This window comes from Rhododendron vialii, chromosome 2a (genome assembly GCF_030253575.1).
Source record: "Rhododendron vialii isolate Sample 1 chromosome 2a, ASM3025357v1".
NCBI lineage: Eukaryota > Viridiplantae > Streptophyta > Magnoliopsida > Ericales > Ericaceae > Rhododendron > Rhododendron vialii.
The window spans coordinates 16,573,469-16,597,207 of record NC_080558.1 but is presented as its reverse complement, the minus strand read 5'-3'; the positions used below and the strand labels follow the sequence as shown (position 1 = coordinate 16,597,207).

General features: G+C 37.8%; 1 protein-coding gene, 1 long non-coding RNA gene and 1 pseudogene across 3 annotated transcripts in view; all 3 read right to left on the bottom strand.

Annotated features, from left to right (window-relative positions):
- Nucleotides 1–809: 809 nt before the first annotated feature.
- LOC131310912 (protein DETOXIFICATION 40-like) overlaps nucleotides 810–23,739 on the bottom strand; it is an 84,580-nt gene continuing 61,650 nt past the window's right edge. Inside the window, exon 8 of one of the 2 annotated variants that reach the window (XM_058338188.1) lies at nucleotides 810–1,004. In XM_058338188.1, the coding sequence (XP_058194171.1) occupies nucleotides 897–1,004 (108 nt within the window). In that variant the 3' untranslated portion in view covers nucleotides 810–896. The remainder of the gene's footprint in view (nucleotides 1,005–23,739) is intronic. The other variant, XM_058338196.1, reaches the window with a different exon arrangement.
- On the bottom strand, nucleotides 3,565–10,325 carry LOC131316128 (protein DETOXIFICATION 40-like; annotated as a pseudogene).
- LOC131310944 (uncharacterized) lies at nucleotides 12,492–17,558 on the bottom strand. The gene is made up of 5 exons (XR_009195350.1): nucleotides 17,526–17,558; nucleotides 17,283–17,419; nucleotides 14,629–14,808; nucleotides 12,919–13,725; nucleotides 12,492–12,810 (listed from the first exon to the last, which is right to left on the bottom strand). It is a non-coding gene; the product is annotated as an uncharacterized LOC131310944 (long non-coding RNA).

The following is a 23,739-nucleotide window of genomic DNA, read 5'->3' as shown; positions in this document are numbered from 1 at the left end:
CCATCTGTGCAAGCTGTCTGTGTTGAAAAATCTGTGTTGGTATAATTACTGCAACAAAAAATACATTAAGCTGAACCCAAATCCAATTTAAACAAAGACAGCCCAAATACCCAAGACCCGGCCCAAAGCTTGGACCGGCCCACCCAAACCATCCCACAAAATCCTAACTACATCGGCAGCTACCGCTGTACAAATCGCCGGAGCCTAGCCTCGATGTTAAGCCGAGGCTTTTTTTTTATTTTTTTATTTTATGGTTAGGAGTACTTATGTTAATTATGCACTTCTATAGCATTTCAAGATCAGTTTAATTAGCACAAGAAAACAGGATAATGCTACTCCGAATACGACACACACAACATCTGTAAAGCGAATGTTTTTTCTTTTTTTTTGTTTCTACGCTATAATCTTTAGTTATGGCTAAACCTAATACACGCAATTAATAATGCGGGAATATGCTAAATGCATGTGAATAACTGTGTTAATTAAAACGACAATCAGATACAATTGAGCACGGCATATATAGATACAAAGATACAAAGATACAATTATATAGATACAAAGATACAATTGAGCACGGCATAGATAACGTGCATAATAATAAGAGACAAAGATATGTGACAATGAACAGATACAATCACAACTTTTTGCAGAATTTTTTTCAAAATTCTCGTTCGTTGACGATTATCAGCCCCATTTTTTTTTCCTTTAAAATTCACATTTGCTACAACCGATTCTCACCACGTGTGGGTTGATACTCCCGGATTCCGAATACTGTTAACAATCATGACTGTTTTATGCTTTAGAAAAAATCGACCTATAATGATTAATATATGACAAACAAAAATTAATTGCTACTAAAGTTATATCCTAGCCTTCTGCCCAACTGTTCTCTCCAACTAATGAGAAGCACCATTGCCAGCTTCTCCGGCATCAATGGAGTCCTTCAGGAGTGGCTGTGTAATTATGTCATCCAATTTGTCTAACTGCATCTTAGCCTTCTCCACCTGAAAACAAATAGTGAAATTCTCTTTACCAACGGCAAATTTTCTTGATTAAGACTTAATTAACACTAGAGCCGAGGTTGTGCAAACATGTATGCTTCAAAATTCTCTGGTATAAATATGTAAATGTTGATAGCAAATGAAAAGGGGATGAGAAATTAAGTGAGAAATTTAGTAAATGAATCACTGTATCATGCATATATAAGCATAAGTTACTGACATTTCATTATTCGGGATTGCCTTAATATAAGGCAGTTCGTTGATTAGAGGTAATGCTCTCATTTGTTGGGCTTGTAATGTAATATTTATGCTCGCTCATCAGTTGCAAAATACTTTGTTCGTTTAGTTTTATAATATTCCGAAGTACCAAAAAAGGAAGTTGCGGACATTTCACGCGGGCAAGGTAGGGCTCCTTACATGATTATACTAAACAAATGTGATGAATAAAAAATTTCAGTATAGAAGTTACCTCTTTGTTCCAGTCTCTTCGATAAGTTGTCCAAATTAAGATGCTAGTTTGTGTTACTGTTCCCCCTATCGTTCCAGACCGTATCCCCTAGCACACGCACAAATAATACATCATATTTAGGTGATAAATTAAGACCTGTTTGTCACAATATTGCTACTTAGATAAATTTGATCGATACTACGTAGATTTGTAGTTGTGACCGATCATAACAATATATCGCTCGTATTAATTCTAAGTTTGGAAAATCGTATTTTTCCATATAGTTTAATTAATAGGCAAATTAATTACCTTTAGCACCAAGGTCGAACTTAAAGCTGAGCACACAACCAATTGGGAGTCCAACGAAATAATAATATCCCACATTCACATACGCCACGAATGCTTGCCATCTACATCCAACAGCCACACCTTCAACACATAATAGACACATTTGAGTTTTTCAGACAATGTTTGGAACAATTCGATACTATTATTATTATTATTCACAGGTAATGTAACAAGCATTGACGGACAGAAAATTTTGCAGAGTTGGTAAACCCGCCGCTGGATATTTCGTTCGACTAAATTGAATGCTTTCCTAATATGAAAATGGAACAATATATTTTGGAAGAGAATAAATTATATACACAGCCAGTGTAAATATTTGTTTACTTCAAATCAATTGTATTGGACCACGTCGTCAAAACAATGGTTCCAATTAATAGAATATGACGACGTGACGCAATGTAATTAATTTGGAGGAAACAAATGTTTACACCGGTGGTATAAATAATTTAATCTCATTTTGGAAACGTACACGACACTCATTTTCAATCCAGGCGACGGTGGTGTTCTGGTAGTGGTGGCTTGCTTGCAGGGTTAAGGTGGGCGGCGGTTTTGGTGGCAGCCTGATGAGTTTTGCTCATGGATGGGGTTACGTATTGGGGTTTTTTGGGTTGGGTTTGGCCCATATTTTGTATGGGCTTAATTTATGTAGTTGTTTTGGGCTTGGCCCCTAGGTATTTTTGGGCTTTGTCCAATCGGGTGTCTTTTGTGAACGGGGGGAGGGGGTGCACATCATTCGGATCATTCGTCTCGACAATCAATGATTCAGATTTAAAAAAAAAACGTTTGCAGGGAAGAGTTAAAGTTTTTTTAAAATCTGGACAATTCAAAATATTTTTGGATAGTTGAGATTGCACAGCACCGTGCTAGGCACCTAATGCACAACACGCCCCCTGGTTGGTTTTTTTGTTTTCATCCAATCTTTGGTTGGATTTCTCTCTTCTCTCTTCCAACTTGATGTACCCTTAATTTATTAAGTTTTTCTCAATAAATTTGTTGCCGATCAAAACAAAAAAAAAAAGACAAAGAGAATCAGTTATACTAAATAAATTTCATGTAATACCTCATCCCCCTTCGGAAATCTACATGATAATTTTTGGTATATATAACAAACTATGTAAGTTACTTCTAAAAGTTTGTGGTCGTTTTTTCTCAAAATTGTTACGTCAATTTTTGGAATTAAGGATTCGTTTTACGAGTAGAATATCCAAATTAAAAAATATCACTAAAAGCCAAAAATAACAGATAAAGAGGAAAAAAGATTTTTTTAAAAGAGTTCACTTTCTCTTTGTTTGTCGTATCTGAACTGTTTAACCTATGGTTCATTTGTTAAATATTTTTTCCATTCCTCTCATCAAGATAAATGATTAATTAAATATTTTGACAAAAAATAAATACGAACTCATTAATATCCTTATAGTAATTTTCTTAGAAAGAGAATTAACACCGTCCAAAACACAATGATAGTGTAGCATTTTTTCCCCATTTTATGTACGCTTGTGAGTAATAGTTTGTTAGAACAAGAATTTTTTGTTTCCTTTGGGCTTAAGTTTGTTTGGTTAAATGTTAATTTTAGCGGGTGTGAGGCTTTCGTTTTGGTTGTGGTGTCTTGGTTGGCTTCCTGCCATCCTTTTGGGTTCGGTTCTCGTGTGGCTTTTGGCTGTGTACCCGAGATCCGTCTAATCTTTGTATCCTCCTTTCTTAAAAATTAATGAATTTTTTTTCTTTTGGGCCGATTAAAAAAATCATTAAAACTAGAACAAGAACTGATCACCTAGCAGCAGCATTGAAGCCAACAGAAAACCATGAACAGTAGGCCGTTTATCCCCATGCTGCACATAATCGGAAAACATTAATTAAATGCGTTTATCAAGCCACAGTTTGGATCAATCCAGCTGATCTAAGACCGTTTCGATCGAGCCAAAATCGAAGGATCCGCCGAGTAGATTACTCGTGTGAAAAATTAAGTTACTCGAACATCAATAGCAATATCAACTAAGCACTTTTTTCTTTTTTATCGAAAAAGTCAGAAGGCTTATTAATTTTCTCACCCTTTTATCATTTTCACAACAATTGCGTTTAAATCAGATATCGTTAATGTCCGATCAACTTTTTTTTTTTTTTTTCATGAAAATTGCAGAATTGTCGAAAATATGCCGTTCGGATCATTTCAAGTGGACCAGACCAACAATCAGCCAGAATTTTGGGTTGCAAATGAGCCAAACTGCTCGTGAGAAGCTCATGGCTCTGCTCGTTAACTAGGCTCGACTCGTTTACTAATGGAGCGAAGCTCGATCTCAAAACTCAAAAGCTCGGCTTGGCCCAAAAGCTCGGCTTGGCTCACAAAAGCTCGGCTCAATTTATTGGCTCGACTTGTTTAAAGGATCGGCTCATATACAAACAAGCTGAGCTTGTTAAGGGTGGCTCAGTTACAAACTAGCCAAGCTGAAGCCTAAACTCAAGTTTTAGACTCGTTTAGCAAACGAGCTGAGCCTAAACACTATAAAACTCAACTCAGCTCATTTGCACCCCTAAGTCAGATCCAAAACCATGGACAAACCTGAATCATCCTTTTCCCACATACCAGACGGAGAGAGCATCCAAGGCAATCTCAAGGTTTTTGAGCAATCCAACAACCAACATCAAGATCCGCAAGTACCAAGTCTCCAGGCTCCACCCTTGTTGTGAGTATGGGTGTGTGAATGAGTGTGGTGGTAGAAGGATTGTTTCACGGACCCCCAAAGCCTAGAAAAGGCCTCTATTCTGAACCCGGTCCACATGGCTTCACACTTGTGGCTCACCAGAATGTAAGCAAACTGGGCCCCCACTATGATCCACCACGACAGGCTCAGCACCAGTGACCCCCCATCAGGCCCAGCCCAATCTTGTACACCACCACCCAGCTTAGCACCTGTTGCAATTCCAATCACTAGTAGTAATTTTGATAGTCAAAGTCAAGAATTTAAATAAAAAAAACTCTCAATCTCTACTTATGATGTTTATTACTCTATGGTGCAATTCATAAATCTACATCATGTATCGGATTTATGAGAAAAAAATGCCAGCATGTGTTGGATTGGGGAGGAACGAGAAGATGTTGTATTTCAATTATGATTGCAGATACAACTCAGAACTCATGCCAGACGCCTCAAAATCCTTGAAAATAAGTTTTAAGATCGACAAACACACGATGTACAATTTGTCATCATAACGCGGCATTTGCCTCCTCTCTCTTTTTATGCAAATATCTCAAATTGTTCCAAAATTAAGAAAATAGCTTGTGAAGCAAAGGAGAAACGCTGAGGAATCTATTGTTATCCTAAAGTCATATTGGACTTGTTTGGTGTATTAAATGTCTCCAAAATGCAATTTGATCATTTCGCCTCGTATTGCCTCATATTGTCTCTAAGTTGAAAAACAGTCAAAATGCCCAAAACACAGGAGAAGTTGTTGTCTTAAAGCTGGGTAGGGGATGCTACCGACGGGCATCCCTGCAAAGCGATGACAAGCGGTTGATTCGGCCATTTATTTCTGTACGAATGACTCGAATTGAATCTGTGCGCATATCATAAGCACTCTAGACGGAAAATATTTAAGAAGTCATAGAGTTTGGAACAGTACCAAGTGCAGGACAAGAGTAGAAGCTGAGATGTACGCACTTGGGGCCCACAATGCTTTGAGACTGGAGAAATTTCTGTATCGGAAAATTGACGGCGTAAGCGAAGATTTGCAGGATGAGGCCGTAGACGAAGATGGCCGTTTCCGACGCCACAGCATTTGATTCCCCCTGGGGCGGAGGTATGTTGGGACCCAGGGGGCCCCGGCTTCCCGAGCGTCCGAGTTTTAAATTTTTTATTTAGTATATATCTAATTTTGAATATTAATGATAATTATTCGTATATAATTACTTATAATCTTAATAATTTTGGTTCGATTTGATAAAAAATTGGTTATTTTACATTCTCGTTTCTCAATTTCTTTCTTTAATAAAAAATAAGCACATAATAGTTCATGTAGCCTAAAGAATCATTTCAATATACAAATATAATGAATCAGAAAGCAAAAATCTTATGATATAATAAGTATACGTTCCGATAAAAAATATATGCCTACTAAGCCGGCCCTCTCCGGGATTAAAATCCTAGCTCCGCCACTGATTCCCCAGTAATAGAAGGATCTTTTTGGACAGGAGGTAGATCACCGTTAACGGGATACCGGTTAGAGTGAGGACCACCGTTGCTCTTTGGAGGTAGACCCCGAGCATTTCGTACTTGCGCGCCCTGTAGGCTTCGCCACAGAGTGTCTCTCCACCGCACTGCCCATTCCAAGCTGCGTATGGTCACACAAAAGGGTAAACTATAGTTAACCCCCTCTAACTAAGCCTCGCGTGCACTTTGCCCCCTTTAACTTTTTTTTTAGCACTCAACCCTCTCTAACTAACTGAAAATCAAACGGTCATAACTTCTTCGTCCGAAATCGAAAACATGCAAATTATATATCGATTTCGAGGTCTTGAAGTCAGCTTTCCAATGACATCAAAATCACATCACGATTCAAAGCACACAAAAAGTTATGATCGAAACGGTCTTTCTGTCTACCAGCCCTTACTCTTTTGATCATAACTTTTTGTGTGCTTTGAATCGTGATGTGATTTTGGTGTCATTAGAAAGCTGACTTCAAGACCTCGAAATCGATATATAATTCGCATGTTTTCGATTTCGGACGAAGAAGTTATGACCGTTTGAAGTTATGACCATTTGATTTTCAGTTAGTTAGAGGGGGTTGAGTGCCAAAAAAAAAAGTTAGAGGGGGCAAAGTGCACGCAAGGCTTAGTTAGAGGGGGTTAACTATAGTTTACCCCACACAAAAACAAAGTCAAATAGTTTGACATCGATCAAGAGCTTATGCGTTTCATGTACAAGGGCGGCTCCAGAATTAATTTAAATCAGCGGAGCCAAATATGTTCAAAAAAATTTTGATACAAAGTTTTATGTCAAGTACGAGGACCATGTTTTTATTGTATCTGCATGAAACATTCAAATCATAAATAACTTGAAAGTTTTTTTTTGTGTAGGCTTGTCATTGTAATGCTAAAATTAATATTTATTTCACAGACTCACAATGCTCGATCACACCTTGAATTCAAAATTTTGCTAATTGCCTCACCAAAAGTTTAATATTTGTAATTATATATATTAGGGCGGTTCCGGGGAGAGCAATGAAATGTTAATTACGGCCCTGACCGATTATCGACTATACTCGGTTTGCTACGGGGAAATTATGTACATGTTGGGGGAAATATCAAATTGATTGAATATGGTAAAAAAAGGGCATGCACCTTGAATATGCAACTGTAGATAATTGTCGGAGAAAAAAAATCAAGCATAGAGATATTTGTTGAGCCGGACTATTTGCAACCACAAATTTCCTGAACGTAACCTGTTTTCATATGCACATTTAATGTGTACCATAGTATAAACAGACTACGTTCAGAAAATTTGTGGTTGCAAATAGTCGGCCCCATTTCTGGTTGTGCGAAAATTAAACAAATATGAAGTGCTCAATGCCATTTGTGATTGGACTGCAAAGAATCCATGCAATTCAATCATAGTCGTTCATTTTTGCATCTAACGGTCGAAACTCTATAAAACTTTTCCGGGGAAAAGTCCCCTGAAAAAGTTTTTTTTAAATCTCTACCGTTAAAAACAGTATTCGACGGTTGTGAACATTCCAACCGCTCCTCTGCAGTCCAAATGTGGAATGCAGACAAGCCTAGGCGGATTCTCTGCAGTCCAACTGTAGAGAGTCTCTGCAGTTCAATCACAGTCGTTCATCTTTGCATCCAACGGTCCAAACTTTAAAAAACTTTTCACTTTTTCCCGGAATTTTTTTTTTAAATTTCGACCGTTAAAAACACCATCCAACGATTTTGAATATTCCAACCGCACCTCTGCACTCCAAATGTGGACTGCAAACAACCCTGATGCATTGATTTTTGCAACTTTTTTTTAATCATCTGCACTTCTCTTTTTGTTTTTATTCATGTAAATTTACTACACTGTTCCTTTGAGGTGTGAAAAAGTAGATTAATGAAAGGATAAAATGGTAATTTTATGTCAATAAATTTTTTAAGAGAGACAGAGAGAGATTTGCGGATGGTTAAAAAGGAAAACAGCTCTGCTAACAGCAGAGACAATTCGTAAAGAACCACGCAGAGACAAACCCGTTTAGCCCCATTTCGGGTCTCAAAAAAACTTAAAAAATATCCATAAATTTTTGAATATTATTTTATTGGGTCCTGTAAAAAATCAGCTCCAGTGGATATCGGTAAGTATTATTTTTTGATTCGTAGGGGCGAAACTGCTCAGTTCGCCATTACGTATCAAAAAGTAATACTTACCGATATCCACTGGAGCTGATTTTTTACAGGGCCCCATAAAATAATATTCAAAAATTTATGGATATTTTTCTAAATTTTTTTGAAACTCGAAATGGGGCCAAACGCGTTTATTTCTGCGTGGTTCTTTGTGAATTGTCTCTGCTGTTAGAATTTTTGAAAAAGAAAGTGCAAAAAATAGTACCTTGGACCATTATGTACGTCAGATAGTACAAAAATTTAAGAGTGGCTTGTATGGGGATGCTAGTAATCAAGTATACTACATCATCACGGATTATAATACCGCCGGTCTGGCGAGGGGGAAGAGGATATTCAGATCAAGTCAGCTGGCCAGTAGGAGCCGCTCGAAGAATGGTAGTTGACTAGTTGGGTGTACGTCCGACAGTGCTTTTTTTAGTTCAGATCCTGATTGGTAGGTGGCGGCAGACAATGGTTCCGGCGGCGGTGTCAACGTGTCGTGACGGTGGTGGCAGCTTGGTGAGTTACGTACGTACCATGAGAACATAGGCAAACAACTGGATGCCGCTGTTGCCGAGGGAGTCGGCGGCCAGCTCGAGATTCCCGCGTTGGCCGGCGAAAATGCCCGTGGAGATGGACATGGTGTTGTTAAATGCTAAGTGCAATGAAAATTACCAAAGAAAATACCCTTAAAGTGTACATAAACGGCTCAAATGCACTACACAGTGAATTTGAGCCGTTCATGTACATTTTAAGGGTGCCAAGCAAAAAAAAATGTACACTTTAAAAGTATATTCTTTGTCAATTTTCTTTATTTCTAACACTTCTCGTCATGTACATCATCACCACCGGTACAGCGAAGCGGAAGAGGAGCTTGAACACAAGACAGCTCTTGTCAAAAAAAAAAACTCAAGACAGCTGGCTAACACATACTCAAAATAAATAAATAAAGGGGAAGTGTTGTTAGTAAAAAGGAAAAGTATACGTGTGGAAATCATTTTTCTGCCTCGATGGTACCGAAAAATGATCACATGGTAAATAATACTTAGGCCAAGAGCGATAAATAAGTACATATTTTTTTAAAATGTAGTTTCACATTCAAAAATCATGCGCTTACGCAAATAATTTTTTTATTAATATGAATCTTGTTTGATAGATATTATTGAGATCTTTAATATGGTGCAAAAAAAATTAAAAATTTATTTTTCATTTACGTTATTTTTTAGTTTAAAAATATAAAATAAATACTTATTTTTTAAGAAGATGTTCTGAAATGGAGCCTTTGCTTTTGCCATAGATATATTGGTGGAGTAAAAATACGCAAACTACTCTTGATGCTTCTTTGACATGCAACGTGACTACGTGAGAATGCTTCTTTATTTTATTTTTTTAATTTTACTTTAATAGCAAAGAAGTAATCATGACGACGCTGGTGCTATAAATTAAGAGTACTGCTATGGGTACCGACGGTACCCATAGGGAAAATGCACCGACGGCCACCGGACGGCCGTCTCCGGTCACCGGATGGCCGATCCGAGCCGTCCAAAAATTTTAAAAAATAAAACCGAGGGGCCCTACGCGAGAATCAATGGCATCCGAGGTGTGTAGGGTACTTGATCCGAGCACCCATTTTTTGTGTATATTTGTATATACGTGTATATACACGAAAAAGGGGTACTCGGATCAAGTACCCTACACACCTCGGATGCCATTGATTCTCGCGTAGGGCCCCTCGGTTTTATTTTTTAAAATTTTTGGACGGCTCGGATCAGCCGTCCGGTGACCGGAGACGGCCGTCCGGTGGCCGTCGGTGCATTTTCCCTATGGGTACCGTCGGTACCAATAGGATTTCTGATAAATTAAGCTAACAGAAAAATCCTAAATATCGTTATTTAGATTGTCGGAGGAAATATATGTGAGTAGGAATTTTCTATTAGAATAATAATTCTTAATAAAAACTTAGCAAAGCAAATTCACGAAAAATTAATAGATAGAGAAACGAATAGAATAGCCTGTGAGGTAGTCGAGGCAAGTGATAGCACTCTCCTTAGGAATGATACACCCCCTCTTGCATTAGCTTAAATGGTTACTCCTTTCCCAAAAGTACAATGACTTTCAAGTTCTCTTCAACTACCTCCTTGGCGTGATGGCTGACGGTGGAGCGGTCCTTCGTCATGGAGGCCGTCGTTGGTGGTGGCGGCTGTTGTTGTCGCTTGTTGCTAGGGATGTCATAATTTGGGCCATAAAGATTTGGGCTTGTCCCATTTTATGGCCTTTTAGGCCTCTTTGATGTTTGGTCTTAATTTTTTTTATCCGGGCTTTTAGGCCAACGGGTCTAGGCTTTGTCCCTATGGGTTTTTCGTATTTGGTTTCTTGACAAACTTGGGAATTGGGTCTCGGATGGGCATATAATATCTCTTAGCGTTGTAGATTCTTTGGGTCTCAGGCTAGGGATTTGACATTAGATGCTGTGGTACGTAGCGATATGAGTATAGTAGGTTTGTGTGACGGAATGGCTCTTGACAGAGCTCAATAGAGGAAAAGAATTCATGTAGCCGACCCCAAGTGATTTGGACTTAAGGCTCGGTTTGGTTGGTTGGTTGGTATTCATTATTCCTATTAATCTATGTAATGTTTTCATAGATTAATGGAAAAAAAATTCACCTTTTTTTAAAAACAAAAAGTCTCTCTTGTGCAGCGAATTGAACTCACAAATCATGTAGTTTTCCGACATCAAATAATTAATAAAATTCAACTTCAAATATATAGAATAAATGGTGCTCTTGGCACAAGAACTCTTGTTGTGCCATTGAAATAAAATCTCAACCACAACCTTTCATAAAAATGGAATCGTAAGAGATTCAGAGAGAAGTGTGGCTGGCTAGAGAGATTCAGATGAGAAGAAGTAAATGGAGAGAGAGATCACTACAAGAAAGTCGGGCTATGCCAGCGGCCAAAAGCATTGTTAAATGGTCTGCAAAGCGCTGGTATAGCCCAACACAACCTATACCAATGCTTGGGCAATGCGCTACAATAGAGGCGCTACTATAGCTCTATTCAGCGCTTTTTGTAGGTGCTGGTATAGATTTATTTTTACCAACGCTTTCTTTCCTAGCAGTTTTAAGCACTAGTATAACATAGTTTTTACCAACACTATGTTTCCCAATGGTTGCAAACGCTGGTGTAGACCTGAATGCACCTGGCCATCTCCACACTTTTACCAGCGCCTAAAAACGTTACTATAGGTTCAGTTTTTTTTTTTCTATAAATAAAGAATTATTACTCCAATTTTCAGCTACATCATAACTATAATAAATTATACTAGCCACATTCCCATCACATATCGATTCACTAACTTTTTCCAAATAACTCAAAAACCAAAACAAGTCATTTTTCATTGGAGAAACTAATACTCCATATATAAAATGTCACAAGTAGAAGGTCCATAACATTGTCAACATTCAAAAGTAGATCAAACATGCCAAAATATTACAATCCAACTACACTGCAGAAACTACGTGAAATAGATAATTAATTAAAAGTCGACGATGCCATCCTTAACAAGATCTTCCCGAGAGAGCTTTCAAAATGACAAGTTGAAATCATGGTTTTTGCTAGAACATCCTATTACTTGCAATGCAAATGACGAAGAATAAGAACCAAGTTTATCTTTTAACTCCCATGACAATTCTTACAAGTAAAAAAATTGGATAACCACAACTAAGTTAATATTTATTGTTCCTGGTAAACACAAATTTAGAGTTCATATCTAAGGAAACTAAGTTGCGTCCCAAAGCCTATCAAATACTATTTATGGAAATGAAAAATCTTTAAGGGTTGATTCAAGTTCCTTTTCATGATTCTTTCAAAATCCAATCTGTTTATCAATGTCTAGAAATGCAACTTACAAGCTACACTAGTTCTAAGTCTTATCAACAACATGTTCCAGCAGACAATAGCTTCAATAGAGAGCAAAAACTAGCAATATAGTTGCAACATCAACACTCAATATATGGATAGCAGAACCGGAAAATGAAAGCACCATTAGATCTCATGAGTAGCAACATATGTAGCGTAAAGTCGTAAACAAAATATAGCAATTGCAACACTAATATATTCCAACAAATCTAGCAAGCCCTATGAAGCACTGACACTCCAAAAGGGCGCCGTGTCCATGTATTGGACACGGGGACACACCCACATACGTATTGGACAAGCTAGCAACTAATATTCAGATTCCAACAATATGAACTCGAATCCAATTCTTAAAGCCATATATATTCTAGGCAAATCAGATAAGTTTTCAGCCATTAAAGTTCAATTTCAGCACCTATAAAGATGATTTATGCCTCTAAACAACATTTCCATCAATTGGGTTCATATTTTTAGCATATACAGTCAGTTTCAACAGATAATAGGTTATCCAATGCACTTAAAGTACACTTACAGCAGATAATGGGTAATTAACCAATCAGATAGCATCAAGTCGATGATCTTTGATGTCATTTCTTGCAAAAGATACAACTGTAGACTTACAAGGGCGCTATGATTTCAATTCGTATACCGCGATCAGAATATTCGATGTCATGACTTGCTCGCGATGATCCTTGATGTGCTTGTGGAGAAGTTTGATCTAGGGGGCTATTGCAACTGTCTCGAACCTAAAATATGCAATGGAAAATTTGCATAAGCATCTAAACAATACAACTATACACTATCTAAAGTGGTAACAAATTACAAATTTCATTAAGTGAAACAAATGTAATAACCTTTAATCAAGCATGCCTCATCACGATATCCACTTGTTCTTTTAAAGTGCTCATTTCATGGAAGAGAGAAGCTTCAACACAGTTGAGTGAGGTTATGCCAGAAGAGAGAAGCATCAACGCTATCGAGTTCCCATCGATTTGAGGTTATGCCTAGAAGAGATATACATGTTTCCCCTTATGGCCTTAAGTAATCACACAGTAGCATAGGATTGTTACTCCCATATGCATACCAAAAGACTAAGCAATAGTTACTGACCTCACACCAATTATTGCAATTGCAGCCACGACACTTGACCAATCCTAGCAACTTTGAGGGGTTGTAACTGAACAACCCTACAAGAAATAGTTCATAGTCAGCAATTGCTAGTTATAACTTATGGAGTAGCAAATAGTCTAAGAAGTTCTGTAAAATTTCACCTCAAAATCATGGTCATATCTTCTGAATAAAGGAGAAACCAGCATGAATGTACAAATCTTGCGGCTATTTACTTACATTCAGAAGTAGTGATATGGAGAACGAAGTGGATAACAAGTTAGCTACTTAGTAATAATTGAACAAGGTATACAACATTCAAAAGGACTTTCAGCACAAGCAACGTGGCCTTTGTAACAAGAAAACATAGCTTGAAAAAAAAAGAAGAGAACATAAGCAAGATAGCCCTGTTTTCGGAGCTGCTTCTCGAATTACAAAATGTAGAAACTGGGCTAAGGAAGGGGTTTGCCACCCAAAAAAAATAGCTACTCACCTCTAATCAATTAAGCAGTCCCTTACCTAGCATGCATGGTAGAAGAGTTCCATGTAAGCTCCTGTGGAAGGAAGACAAAAATTTCAAAAAATTACCTACCTAGCCTAGCTACCTACTCATAAGAAGTCAACTGCACAACAAGCATGGAATTTACAAGGCTTAAGAAACTGATAACAATGGAGTGTATCGGTAGGAAATACAGTGGAACAGAACCAAAATGTAGCATCATTTAAACGAAGTCATTCTAGTAATTGTATGAAAGGTTACAAGCTAAGTGTTAAGCATGACATTTACAGCCTTCGTCAAATGGTGATTTGATGACACAAATGACTAAAATGCATGAGCCTTTGCCTTTCAAAAAACAATCAAAGTTAAAAGCTATTTCAAAAAACCATCAAAGTCAAAATTTAGTTAGCTTAATTCAAAGGTTTGGACAACCTAATCAGTGGCTTGAATTCCATACTTTCCATTACAATTAAAAACTTTGGTCCCACTTCACCAATAACTGTTGGAATCTCATCAATCAAATATCCAAAGTCTAGTAGAAGTATTTCAAATATAACATGAATATAAATTAAAGGGAGAAACAATCAGGCAATAAATGGGCCACTGGTTTTAGATTAATTACCATGAACTTCCAAAATGCATATTCAAACTCTATTTCAAAACTTTTCTTTTTGTGATTACTATACTTTCATTAAAGCACAAACACACATAGAACTTATATTCAGACGCATAGCTTTGGCTATACAACAAGGATCTCCACAGAGATCAATCCCTAACTACCTCCATTACAGTGGAAAGAGCTCACAGATTTCGCATTCCAAATTTTAGTGCATGTGTCAAGATCCCACACGTTAAGTTCAACTCCCTTCCTAAGTTATAAAACAAAAGAACTATCTGCCATGCCACTTATTAAAACCACGTCAAGCTTGGGTTAACAACTAAATACATGGACACTCACCCTCCAAATAAAGCATAGTTTTCATTTCCATCCACCTTCGAACATAAAATATTTCCAGCAGCACATACATTCCATGTCGTTGGAGAGTCTTTGGAGATAGAATCATGTGGTGATTTGAGAACTTCAACAGACCTCATGCTTGCATGTCCTTTTTTTGTGCATGTTGGTAAGGTGCATGACCTGATAGAAATGACAGAGCATGTCTAGTAATAAATCAACGACAACATAAATGAAACATAAACATAACAGATGAAGATGTATTGTGTAGACTACAATAAGTTGCATCTTATGTCTGATAAGAGAGCAAAAATGAGTGATTTGTTGAGTATGATTACAACCACCAGTATGAGCTCAAAGAGGTACAATTATCGTGCAGTATTGGAAAGTAATTGCATTTTCATACAGAAGAGAGCAAAGGCATAGTGACATAGTCTAAGGACAAAAAAACACAAAAAAAAAAAAAAAAAAAAAAACCTTGTATAGCATTTACGGATACGCTTTTTAGAATTGGGAATATGTCACGTCCCAACTCCAATACGGGTCACGTGACCGGCCAGTGACAGAATCACCAAGGCCTCCAACAACTTTACCATTCAGAACATATTAAATAACATATAAAGACAAACAGCGGAAGCATCTATTCATATAACTCCAGAGTGTCTATACAACATAGCTATACCACTTGTCTCAAAACTACACAATGTTCCTGCTCCTTTTTACAGACGTGCTATTTACAATAGCTAACCAAACAACGCATCCAGCCCTCAACTTGCTATCTACAATAACCTGGAAAATTAGAAAATGTTTTCATAAGCCGAAGCTTGGGTGAGAAACGTATACCAAAATTACAAGTTTGACCATAGAAATACCTTATTTAATAAAACAGTTCAAGAATCAAGCAACATTTCAAGTAATCTCATCAAATTTTCCAGTAACATGCATTTTGATCCATAAATTCAATTATTTGGTTCAAAAGATGAATACTTTTCTTCTTTCCTTTCACTTTTGCACATTCGAGCGATAATAACATTCAACGGTATTTTTGCCAGTCGGTTGGGGAGCGACCCATTGAAGAGTGGTAAGATATCGTTACCCGGTGATGCCTGGCTACATCTCCTACCTTATTACTTCACGCCGCTAGTTTCTTTACATGTCCCCTAGCGCTCGAGACACCGTTCGAATGACTCATATTATCACAAGCATGTACTAACAAGAAGTAAAGTTCAAGTTTCCAAGCATATTGCCATGGTCTAAATTAACTGTAGCACAAAAGATTTGTAAACCAACCACTGCATGCATTAACATCCAATAGAGCAAGTAGGAAGCTCAATTCCCATATTTTCCAGCAAAACAAGCGATGGCATTTCTTTCCAAAAATTCAGAAAAATGCACGTAGCTAAGGTATGCGTAACTCACCAAAAAGGATGCGTCTAACTTGACGTGGCACTGAACTAGAACTAGCCCAAGGCACTGGTACCTATACAAAATGTATCACGAATTACTATTTGTTACAGTTGAACTTAATGGGGTAAACTAATTTCCAAATCAGGCCATTGAAAATTGGCATACGGACTGTTGTTTTTTTTTTTTTTTTTTATAGTTCTAAATTGAAAGTAATATACTTAACCTATTATCTCTTGTGAAGCTATGGGTACAAAAATACATAAGTTTGGGATAGGATTTCTATAGTTTGCTAGGGTAGATATGTAGGAATTTAGTAGTCTTTTATTAGTTCTATCAAATTGCTCTTTCAACCTCTTAAATTGAGGCTTATAATAATCACAACATCATCAGCAAATAATCTACTTGAATCAATTAACGGCGACGAGTTCCGAAACCAAACTCTTTGCTGGAAGGGGTTTCACTTGTGTGAAAATTTCAGGGGTTCGGGTGTTGTGTATGCGAGAGGAGAAAAGATACAGTGGAAGGTGAGAGGGAATGACCAGATCAGTGCGATGCTATGTGCACTGAACGTGTGTGAGTTGTACGAAATTTAGCCCCAAATCTGTTTCCTCTACTATAAACAGAATACACATCTCCTATTGTTATCTATAAAATAGATTAATGGGTGGGAAGATTACCAACAGTAACTGTCGAAATCCTCTGGTGAAACGACCCGAATGGCAAGCGGTGGATCTCGGCAAAAGGAAATGCGTAATGGGTACAGGAGCCTCTCTCCCTTTCTTTTCTCTCTTTATCTCTTTTTTGTTTACTTAGCTTTTGTCTTTTGAATTGATAATTAATACTTATAATAGGATTATATACACACACACACACACACACACACACACACACACTTCGGTGGAACATGAAAGTGAGACATGCAAAAGACACCTGTAATAATTCTCATGACTCAGCAAATTTCACATCCCATTAACGCGAACTTTGACCAAACGCGTTCAGATTTCAGTTTCCGAAAAATCCCAAAAATGACACAGACTAATAATAATTTAAGGGTCATCGTGGCGGTGTCGGATTTTTAAGGTAAAATCCCAACGTTGCGAAACTCATACAGTGTGTCGGGTTCCTATTCGGACCACGTGACTAAACTACTACTACTTCTTTTTTTTGAAAGAAAATGCAGGATTTCACATAATATTTTGTCTCTGTTCCATGATTTACAAGCAAAAGCAAAACCAATAGAAGATCATTACCTGAATGATGATTCCAGAATCTGTTTTTTGAATATAAGCAATCCAACAATTGTGTCATCCTCATGCTGTAAATCAGTATGGCAAGAGTTGGTAATGGAAACTCAAAGATCCCCAGTGAGAGGACTAAGAACCTCAACCTGTCCACAGAATTGAGCAAATGAAATTTAAAAGAGGTACAGCTAAAAGTAAATCTCAAGCAAGATGCAGTCTAGAGTTATATCAAAATCCAGAGGAAGTACTCACCACTTTTCCTTGCAACAGCCAAGTTGCCAACAGCTGCAATAAACAAAAAACATGTTTAAATTTGCATATAACCAAGCTATGAGGCAAATATTTTACCGAAAATGATATTGGTACTGACGGGGTCGGTACCGAAATCGTAGGGACGGCCGCGCCGGGCCGTCTCCGACCACCGGACGGCCGATCCGAGCCTTCCAAAAATTCTAAAAAAAACAAACGAGGGGGCCAACGCGGGAGTCAACGGCATCCGAGGTGTGTGGGGTGCTTGATCCGAGCACCCCTTTTTCGTGTATACATGTTTTCATATGTATATATGCATATATACACGAAAAATGGGTACTCGGATCAAGCACCGTACACACCTTGGATGCCATTGATTCCCGCGTTAGCCCCCTCGTTTGGTTTTTTTAGAATTTTTGGACGGCTCAGATCGGCCGTTCGGTGGCCGGAGACGGCCTGGGGCGGCCGTCCCTACGATTTTAGTACCGATGGGGTCGGTACCAATAGCACTACTCAAATACGTGTGGTATGTATGTATCAACATTCAACAGTTATTTGGAACTTAAATACGTCAAGAGGATCAATCATCCCAGAAAATTGCCTTGAAATGATCTTTTTTAAGGCACAATTATCTCTTGTAGGCAGGAAAGTGAACTAATAAGATCTTTTTTTCTTTCATAAATGGAAGTTCAACAGCATGACAGGTTTAACACACAATCTTATGAGAAAACTCAACGAATAACAATCGAACAAGTGAATGGGTGTTCCCTCAAGTAAATTGTTCGATAGAACTTAGAAGTAAGGTTTTTGGGAAAATTAGATCAATCCCTAACTACCTCCATTACAAGCACAAAGCTATGAAAAAATAAAACAAGAGAGACCAATTCACAAGTACACAAACAGACAAAACAGGCAAGGAAAACAAACACCACACACCATCTCCTAGGTTGCAAGATTTCTCAGGTATTAGCTCCTTAATGTCACGATGTATAGTCTTAGCATTATATCAACTGAAACCCCATCTCAATACTACATAACACATAAATAAACCCTCAAGGGGGAAGGGAGAAAAGGGCATTTTCCTTCACCTATCTATGACAATCACAGCAATAGGAAGAGCAGAATCTTTTATAAAACCGTTGGGCTGGCACGATTCATAGAGGTAGGGTCTTCGACTCAGGGGATTTGGAGGTTTGGTTCGATTGGGAAGGTGGGGTCAAATGGGGTTTGGACGAGGGAAAAGGGAAAACTGCTATAGATGTGTGAGAGAGAGAGAGAGAGAGAGAGAGAGAGAGATCCGTACCTGTTAGAGAATACCAGAGAGCGTTTCATGGTCAACTTCGTTGAGATTGCAAATTAAGAGTTTTTTGTTGAGTTAGGGCTCACCTAGACACAACCAACAACTAGAGGTAGTGAGCGAGAGAGGAAGACACTAAGAAATTGAAAGAGCGAGAGATCTTACTTGAGTGAGAGAGAAAGAGTGAGAGACAACGAATTATAAAGAAACAAACGCAAACAAAGAGAGAGAGAGATACCAGTACAGGAGAGAGGAACCGAGAGGGAGGCGGAAAGACCAGAGCTGCACGCAGAAGACCAAGGGGATGGACTATGGAAAGAGAGAGACATCACAAACCGTTGGGAACGGACGAGCACGGACTGGAGGGGATGGACTACGGAGGGCCGTTGAGGGAGACGGAAGAAGGAGGAACTGCAGGCATCCGCAAAAGAGAGCTAGAGCGGCGAGCCATTTGTTTCCAGAGAGGCGCGAACAGATTTGAGGATTTGGATTTCTCTTCAGCGCGCCATTTGTTTCGAGAGAGCGCGAATAGATTTTAGGGACAACAACACTACAGCCACCGCACCAAAATGCGGTCGCTCGCCATCACATACTATGTGGGGCTCACTTCAGGCCTCGCACGGATGATCCAAGTCGTTGAATAATTTTTTTTTAAATTTGAGTGGAATATATAGAAAATCAGCGATCCGATGTGTAGATGTTCGGATCAAACTTCTCATCTTTCTGTACACTAGAAAACCAATCTTTCCATTTTTTTCGATTTTTCAAAAATGAGAAGCTTGATCTGAGCACGTACACATATTAGATCGAGCAGATTTTTCGCATCACCCATTCAGTTTTTAAAAAAATTTATTGAACGTCTCGGATCATCCGTCCGGAGCCCGAAGTGAGCCGCACACAACGTGCAGTGGCCATCATTTGATACATCCCAACATTTTATCACCAAAAACGAAGATCATCGGATATCGGTGACCGCTTGATCGGACAACATTTGATACATCCCAAGGCATTGAAGTACTACATTGCAATACCCGCCCCCACTTGAGTCTTTTTTTCTCGATCGGAACCGTCCATCTTTTACATATCATGTAGTACATTATTCGTATAAAAAACAAAGTTAATCAAGTATCGCTACACACTTGATCGGCCCATACAAATTCATTTTGTTAATAAAATTGTCTCGATAAAAAAGCTTTTTAAACCCGATCGAGTCAAATTTTTACGAGAATGCTATAATCAACAAGGAAAATAAAAGGAACGGTCTGGATCGTCGTAATTGTGTCGCGGTTGAATGGCTACCATACGTTCAAGTACAACACAAGATTTAATTCGTTAACAATTACATTGAACGTATATAATTTAAAGGCAATTACCAACTCAATTTTTACCATGGTCGATCTAAACCGTTAGGATTTCACGTCTCACTAATTTCATCATTGTCACCAAAAACGAAGATTATCGAATATCGGCGACTGCTTGATCTGACTACATTTGATGCATCTTGAGGAATTAAAGTATTAGATTACAAGACCTGACCCCGCCAAAGTCATTATATTTCGACCTGAACCATCTATCTTTTGCATATATTTAAAGCTTTCTAAACTCGATCGAACCAAATTTTTATTATAATGATTTAATCAATAGCACAACGATGATCAACGGTCTCAACTATTAAAATAGTTTTGTTTTATTGAGATCTGCTAAATAATCGTATGGAATGGTATTAAAAATGTAACATGTAGTAATATTATTTTTATTTTTACTTTTATTTTTTGATCCGGTGTATTAATATTATTAGATATAGTTTTGTTTGTTCATAAGGTCTATCCCAGCGCTTCTTTTGGGTTGCTGGAAAAGGGGGTGTCTATTCCAGTGCTTTTGCTTGGGCGCTAGGAATTGGTCGATCTATTTCAACGCTTTTGCTTTGGGCGTTGGGAAAGCATCATTCTAGTAACGGCTAGAAAAAGCGCTAGTGTAAACCTTCAATTGTAGCGCTTTTTGCAAGTGCCTGTATAAAAAGCGCCGACAAATCCTAAATTTCTTATAGTGAGAGAGAGAAAGAGAGATTAAACTTGATGACGCTCATCGGGTTAATATATAAATATAATAACGTTTAGTAGGTGGAATTGAAGAGGGGTGGGCACTGGTTGGATGAGAGAGGAGGAGGAGACATCTGTGATTAAAATGAAACAATACCAATCCACGTGTCTATCCCTAATTCAAAGATTATTAAAAAGAAATTAATGCTCAATAATAATAATAATAATTAAGACGTTTTAAATACGATAAATCTATCTACCCAAACAATATGTGCAGATTGTGCACAGATTTTGTTATAGGGTCCACCACGCACTACAAGAAAATGCACTATTAGCTACTAAATTTGCCGACGCAACACAACACAAATTTCGTTGCTAAATGTAGGCTTTATAATAATAATAATAATTAAGACGTTTTTAATACGATAAATCTGTCTATACAGATAATCCCCGGAGACCTTCTCGGGTCTTTTGCCGGAGTACTTCTTCTTCTAATGGTAAAATATGCACCGATATCTTTGACAAAGCCTCACCCTCCGTCGTGTTTCTTTCGCAAAGAAGTGGTAAGTAATTATCTAACCTTCAAGAGTTTTTACTGGCACTGTTTTATGATTCCGGGTTCACTGATAAATTAATTTATTCTTTCCTTTTTCAGTTTATCAAGGGCTTGCTATATCGGAACAGACTTACAACACCACGCAGGTCATATATTGACCTGCTCACGGGGGGTTTCACAGCAACTAGACATCGTGGACGATTCTGGAAAGACTCGGCCCAAATGGCATGATAATCAGACGAAGGCATCTTTCTTAAATCCGGAGATCGCACCTTTTGAAGCGGTGGTTGTGGCAGCTAGTCCACACATGGACCTGGCGGTTTTGAAGCTCAAGCATATTCCCCAAGATCTTGATTCTAAGGTACTAAGATTCTCTAAAATCCCTCCCAAGATAGGTAATCTCTGTTTTTCCATTGGACATCAATCTATCGAATTACACGATTCGGACGGAGTTGTTTCATCTTTGATCTGGTATCCCGCTCACTTTAGGAGCGGTGTTATTGAATCGTTTTTTAACCCGTCATGGAACCCGGTCCCCGATCCGGTATCCCGCTCACTTTAGGAGCGGTGTTTTCGAATCGTTCTTTAACCCGGCGTGGATGATTTCTATATATGATGAAGGTAGATATGAACGTTAGCCCCGTATTTACGGGTGCTCCATTATTATCTCCGGATGCGGAGGTTACTGGTATGATCGTCAGGATACTTGACACTGATACCATTGTAGTACCTTCAGTTCTCTGTGAAATACTTGTACGTTATGCCTTGAACAAACCAGAATCTCATAAAAACATCTTCCCCCGTTCTCTATAAAAGGTATTTTACTTTATGAATATATATTTTTTTTGGTCTTCCCTTATTTTTTGTATTTAGAAAATCCATTGTTATAGGGCATTTTGATTTATTTGTTGTTTCATTTTTTCTCTTGTGACGGTACTAGCAAGGAAAATAGACGGGAACTTGGAGAAAATGATAGGTGAAATAACTATTGGCGATTGGGAAAATTACCAGCATGACGTGTGCATCTGTGTTACTCACCAACTCATGGTATCCACTCTCAAAATCACCACTCTCATGAAATGAGGGGAAATATTCACCAACACATGGTATGCTTAGTTGAATTGACAATTATACCCTTCCTTATATATATCAGTAAAAGCCATAATACTCTTTTCCTTCCAAAATCTGTCTCTAACTTCTCTCAAACCTCTCATCCGCTCTTGACTTTCTCTATCCACCTCGCGCATTGGTATGCCTAGTTAAATTGACAATTACACACTCCCTTATATATATATATAACAGTAAAAAGCCCTAATACTCATTCCCTCCCAAATCCGTCACTATCTGCTCTTAAACCATATATATATCAGTAAAAAGCCCTAATACTCTTTCCGTACCAAAGTAACGAATTTTCTAGAGGAACACCTCGTCTTTATAAAGAGCTATAAGTATAAACAAACGGAAAATTATATTATTATATAGTGTAAAAGCTTTCTCCCGTGTTTTTCTATTCGGTCATCAAGGTTTAATTAAATAACTTGGTGTATTTTGAGACTTGCAGGGCAGATCTTGTTAGTATGGATGACATGACGTTCAACCCATCGCGGACTGATTTATTAGTGTTCAAAGAAATGAGTCAGATGTCAGATTTGGTAATTTACAATATAGTACTTTTAAAATTGTGTACTTTAAAAGGGGTCACAAAATTTGATTGAAATTGCATGCAATATCAATTGCAAGTTTTTTTTTTTACACATTTAGTCTTCATTACATGTATTCATGTTCCATTTTGGGTTTATTCCCATTCTTTATCAGATCATGGATAACACGATTGTTTGCTTGATGAAAGAGAAAAAAGCGAAGGCTCCAAAAAAATACGGAGTCCCCATTCCGACACGGCCCATGTTCTACAGATACCTTAGATCTTCAGTCAACTGAACTTCTTCATTGACTTAATTTTGTGAAAATTTATAGAATATTTCCTACCATCCATTGTAGAAAAATATGGTCAATATGAAAATTTTAAAGAAGCAAAATGTCTTCAACGATTGAGTTGATCCAAACATTCTGGGATCTGATGTGGCGATGTGTAATTTGACATGTCTTACATTTTATTTATTTTAATAAATTTCTAATGTTATTTTGTATGGTTGGAGCCCTTTATTGATTTCAAAATAATTATGGATGCAGCTGTTTCTGCCGATTTTGCTGCTCGAATTTGACCATTGATTTTGTGTTGTTATAAACCTGGTTGAGAAGCGTATTGATGTCCTTGATTCGATGAAACTTAAAATGTGAAGAAAATGTGTTAGCTATTGTGGATGT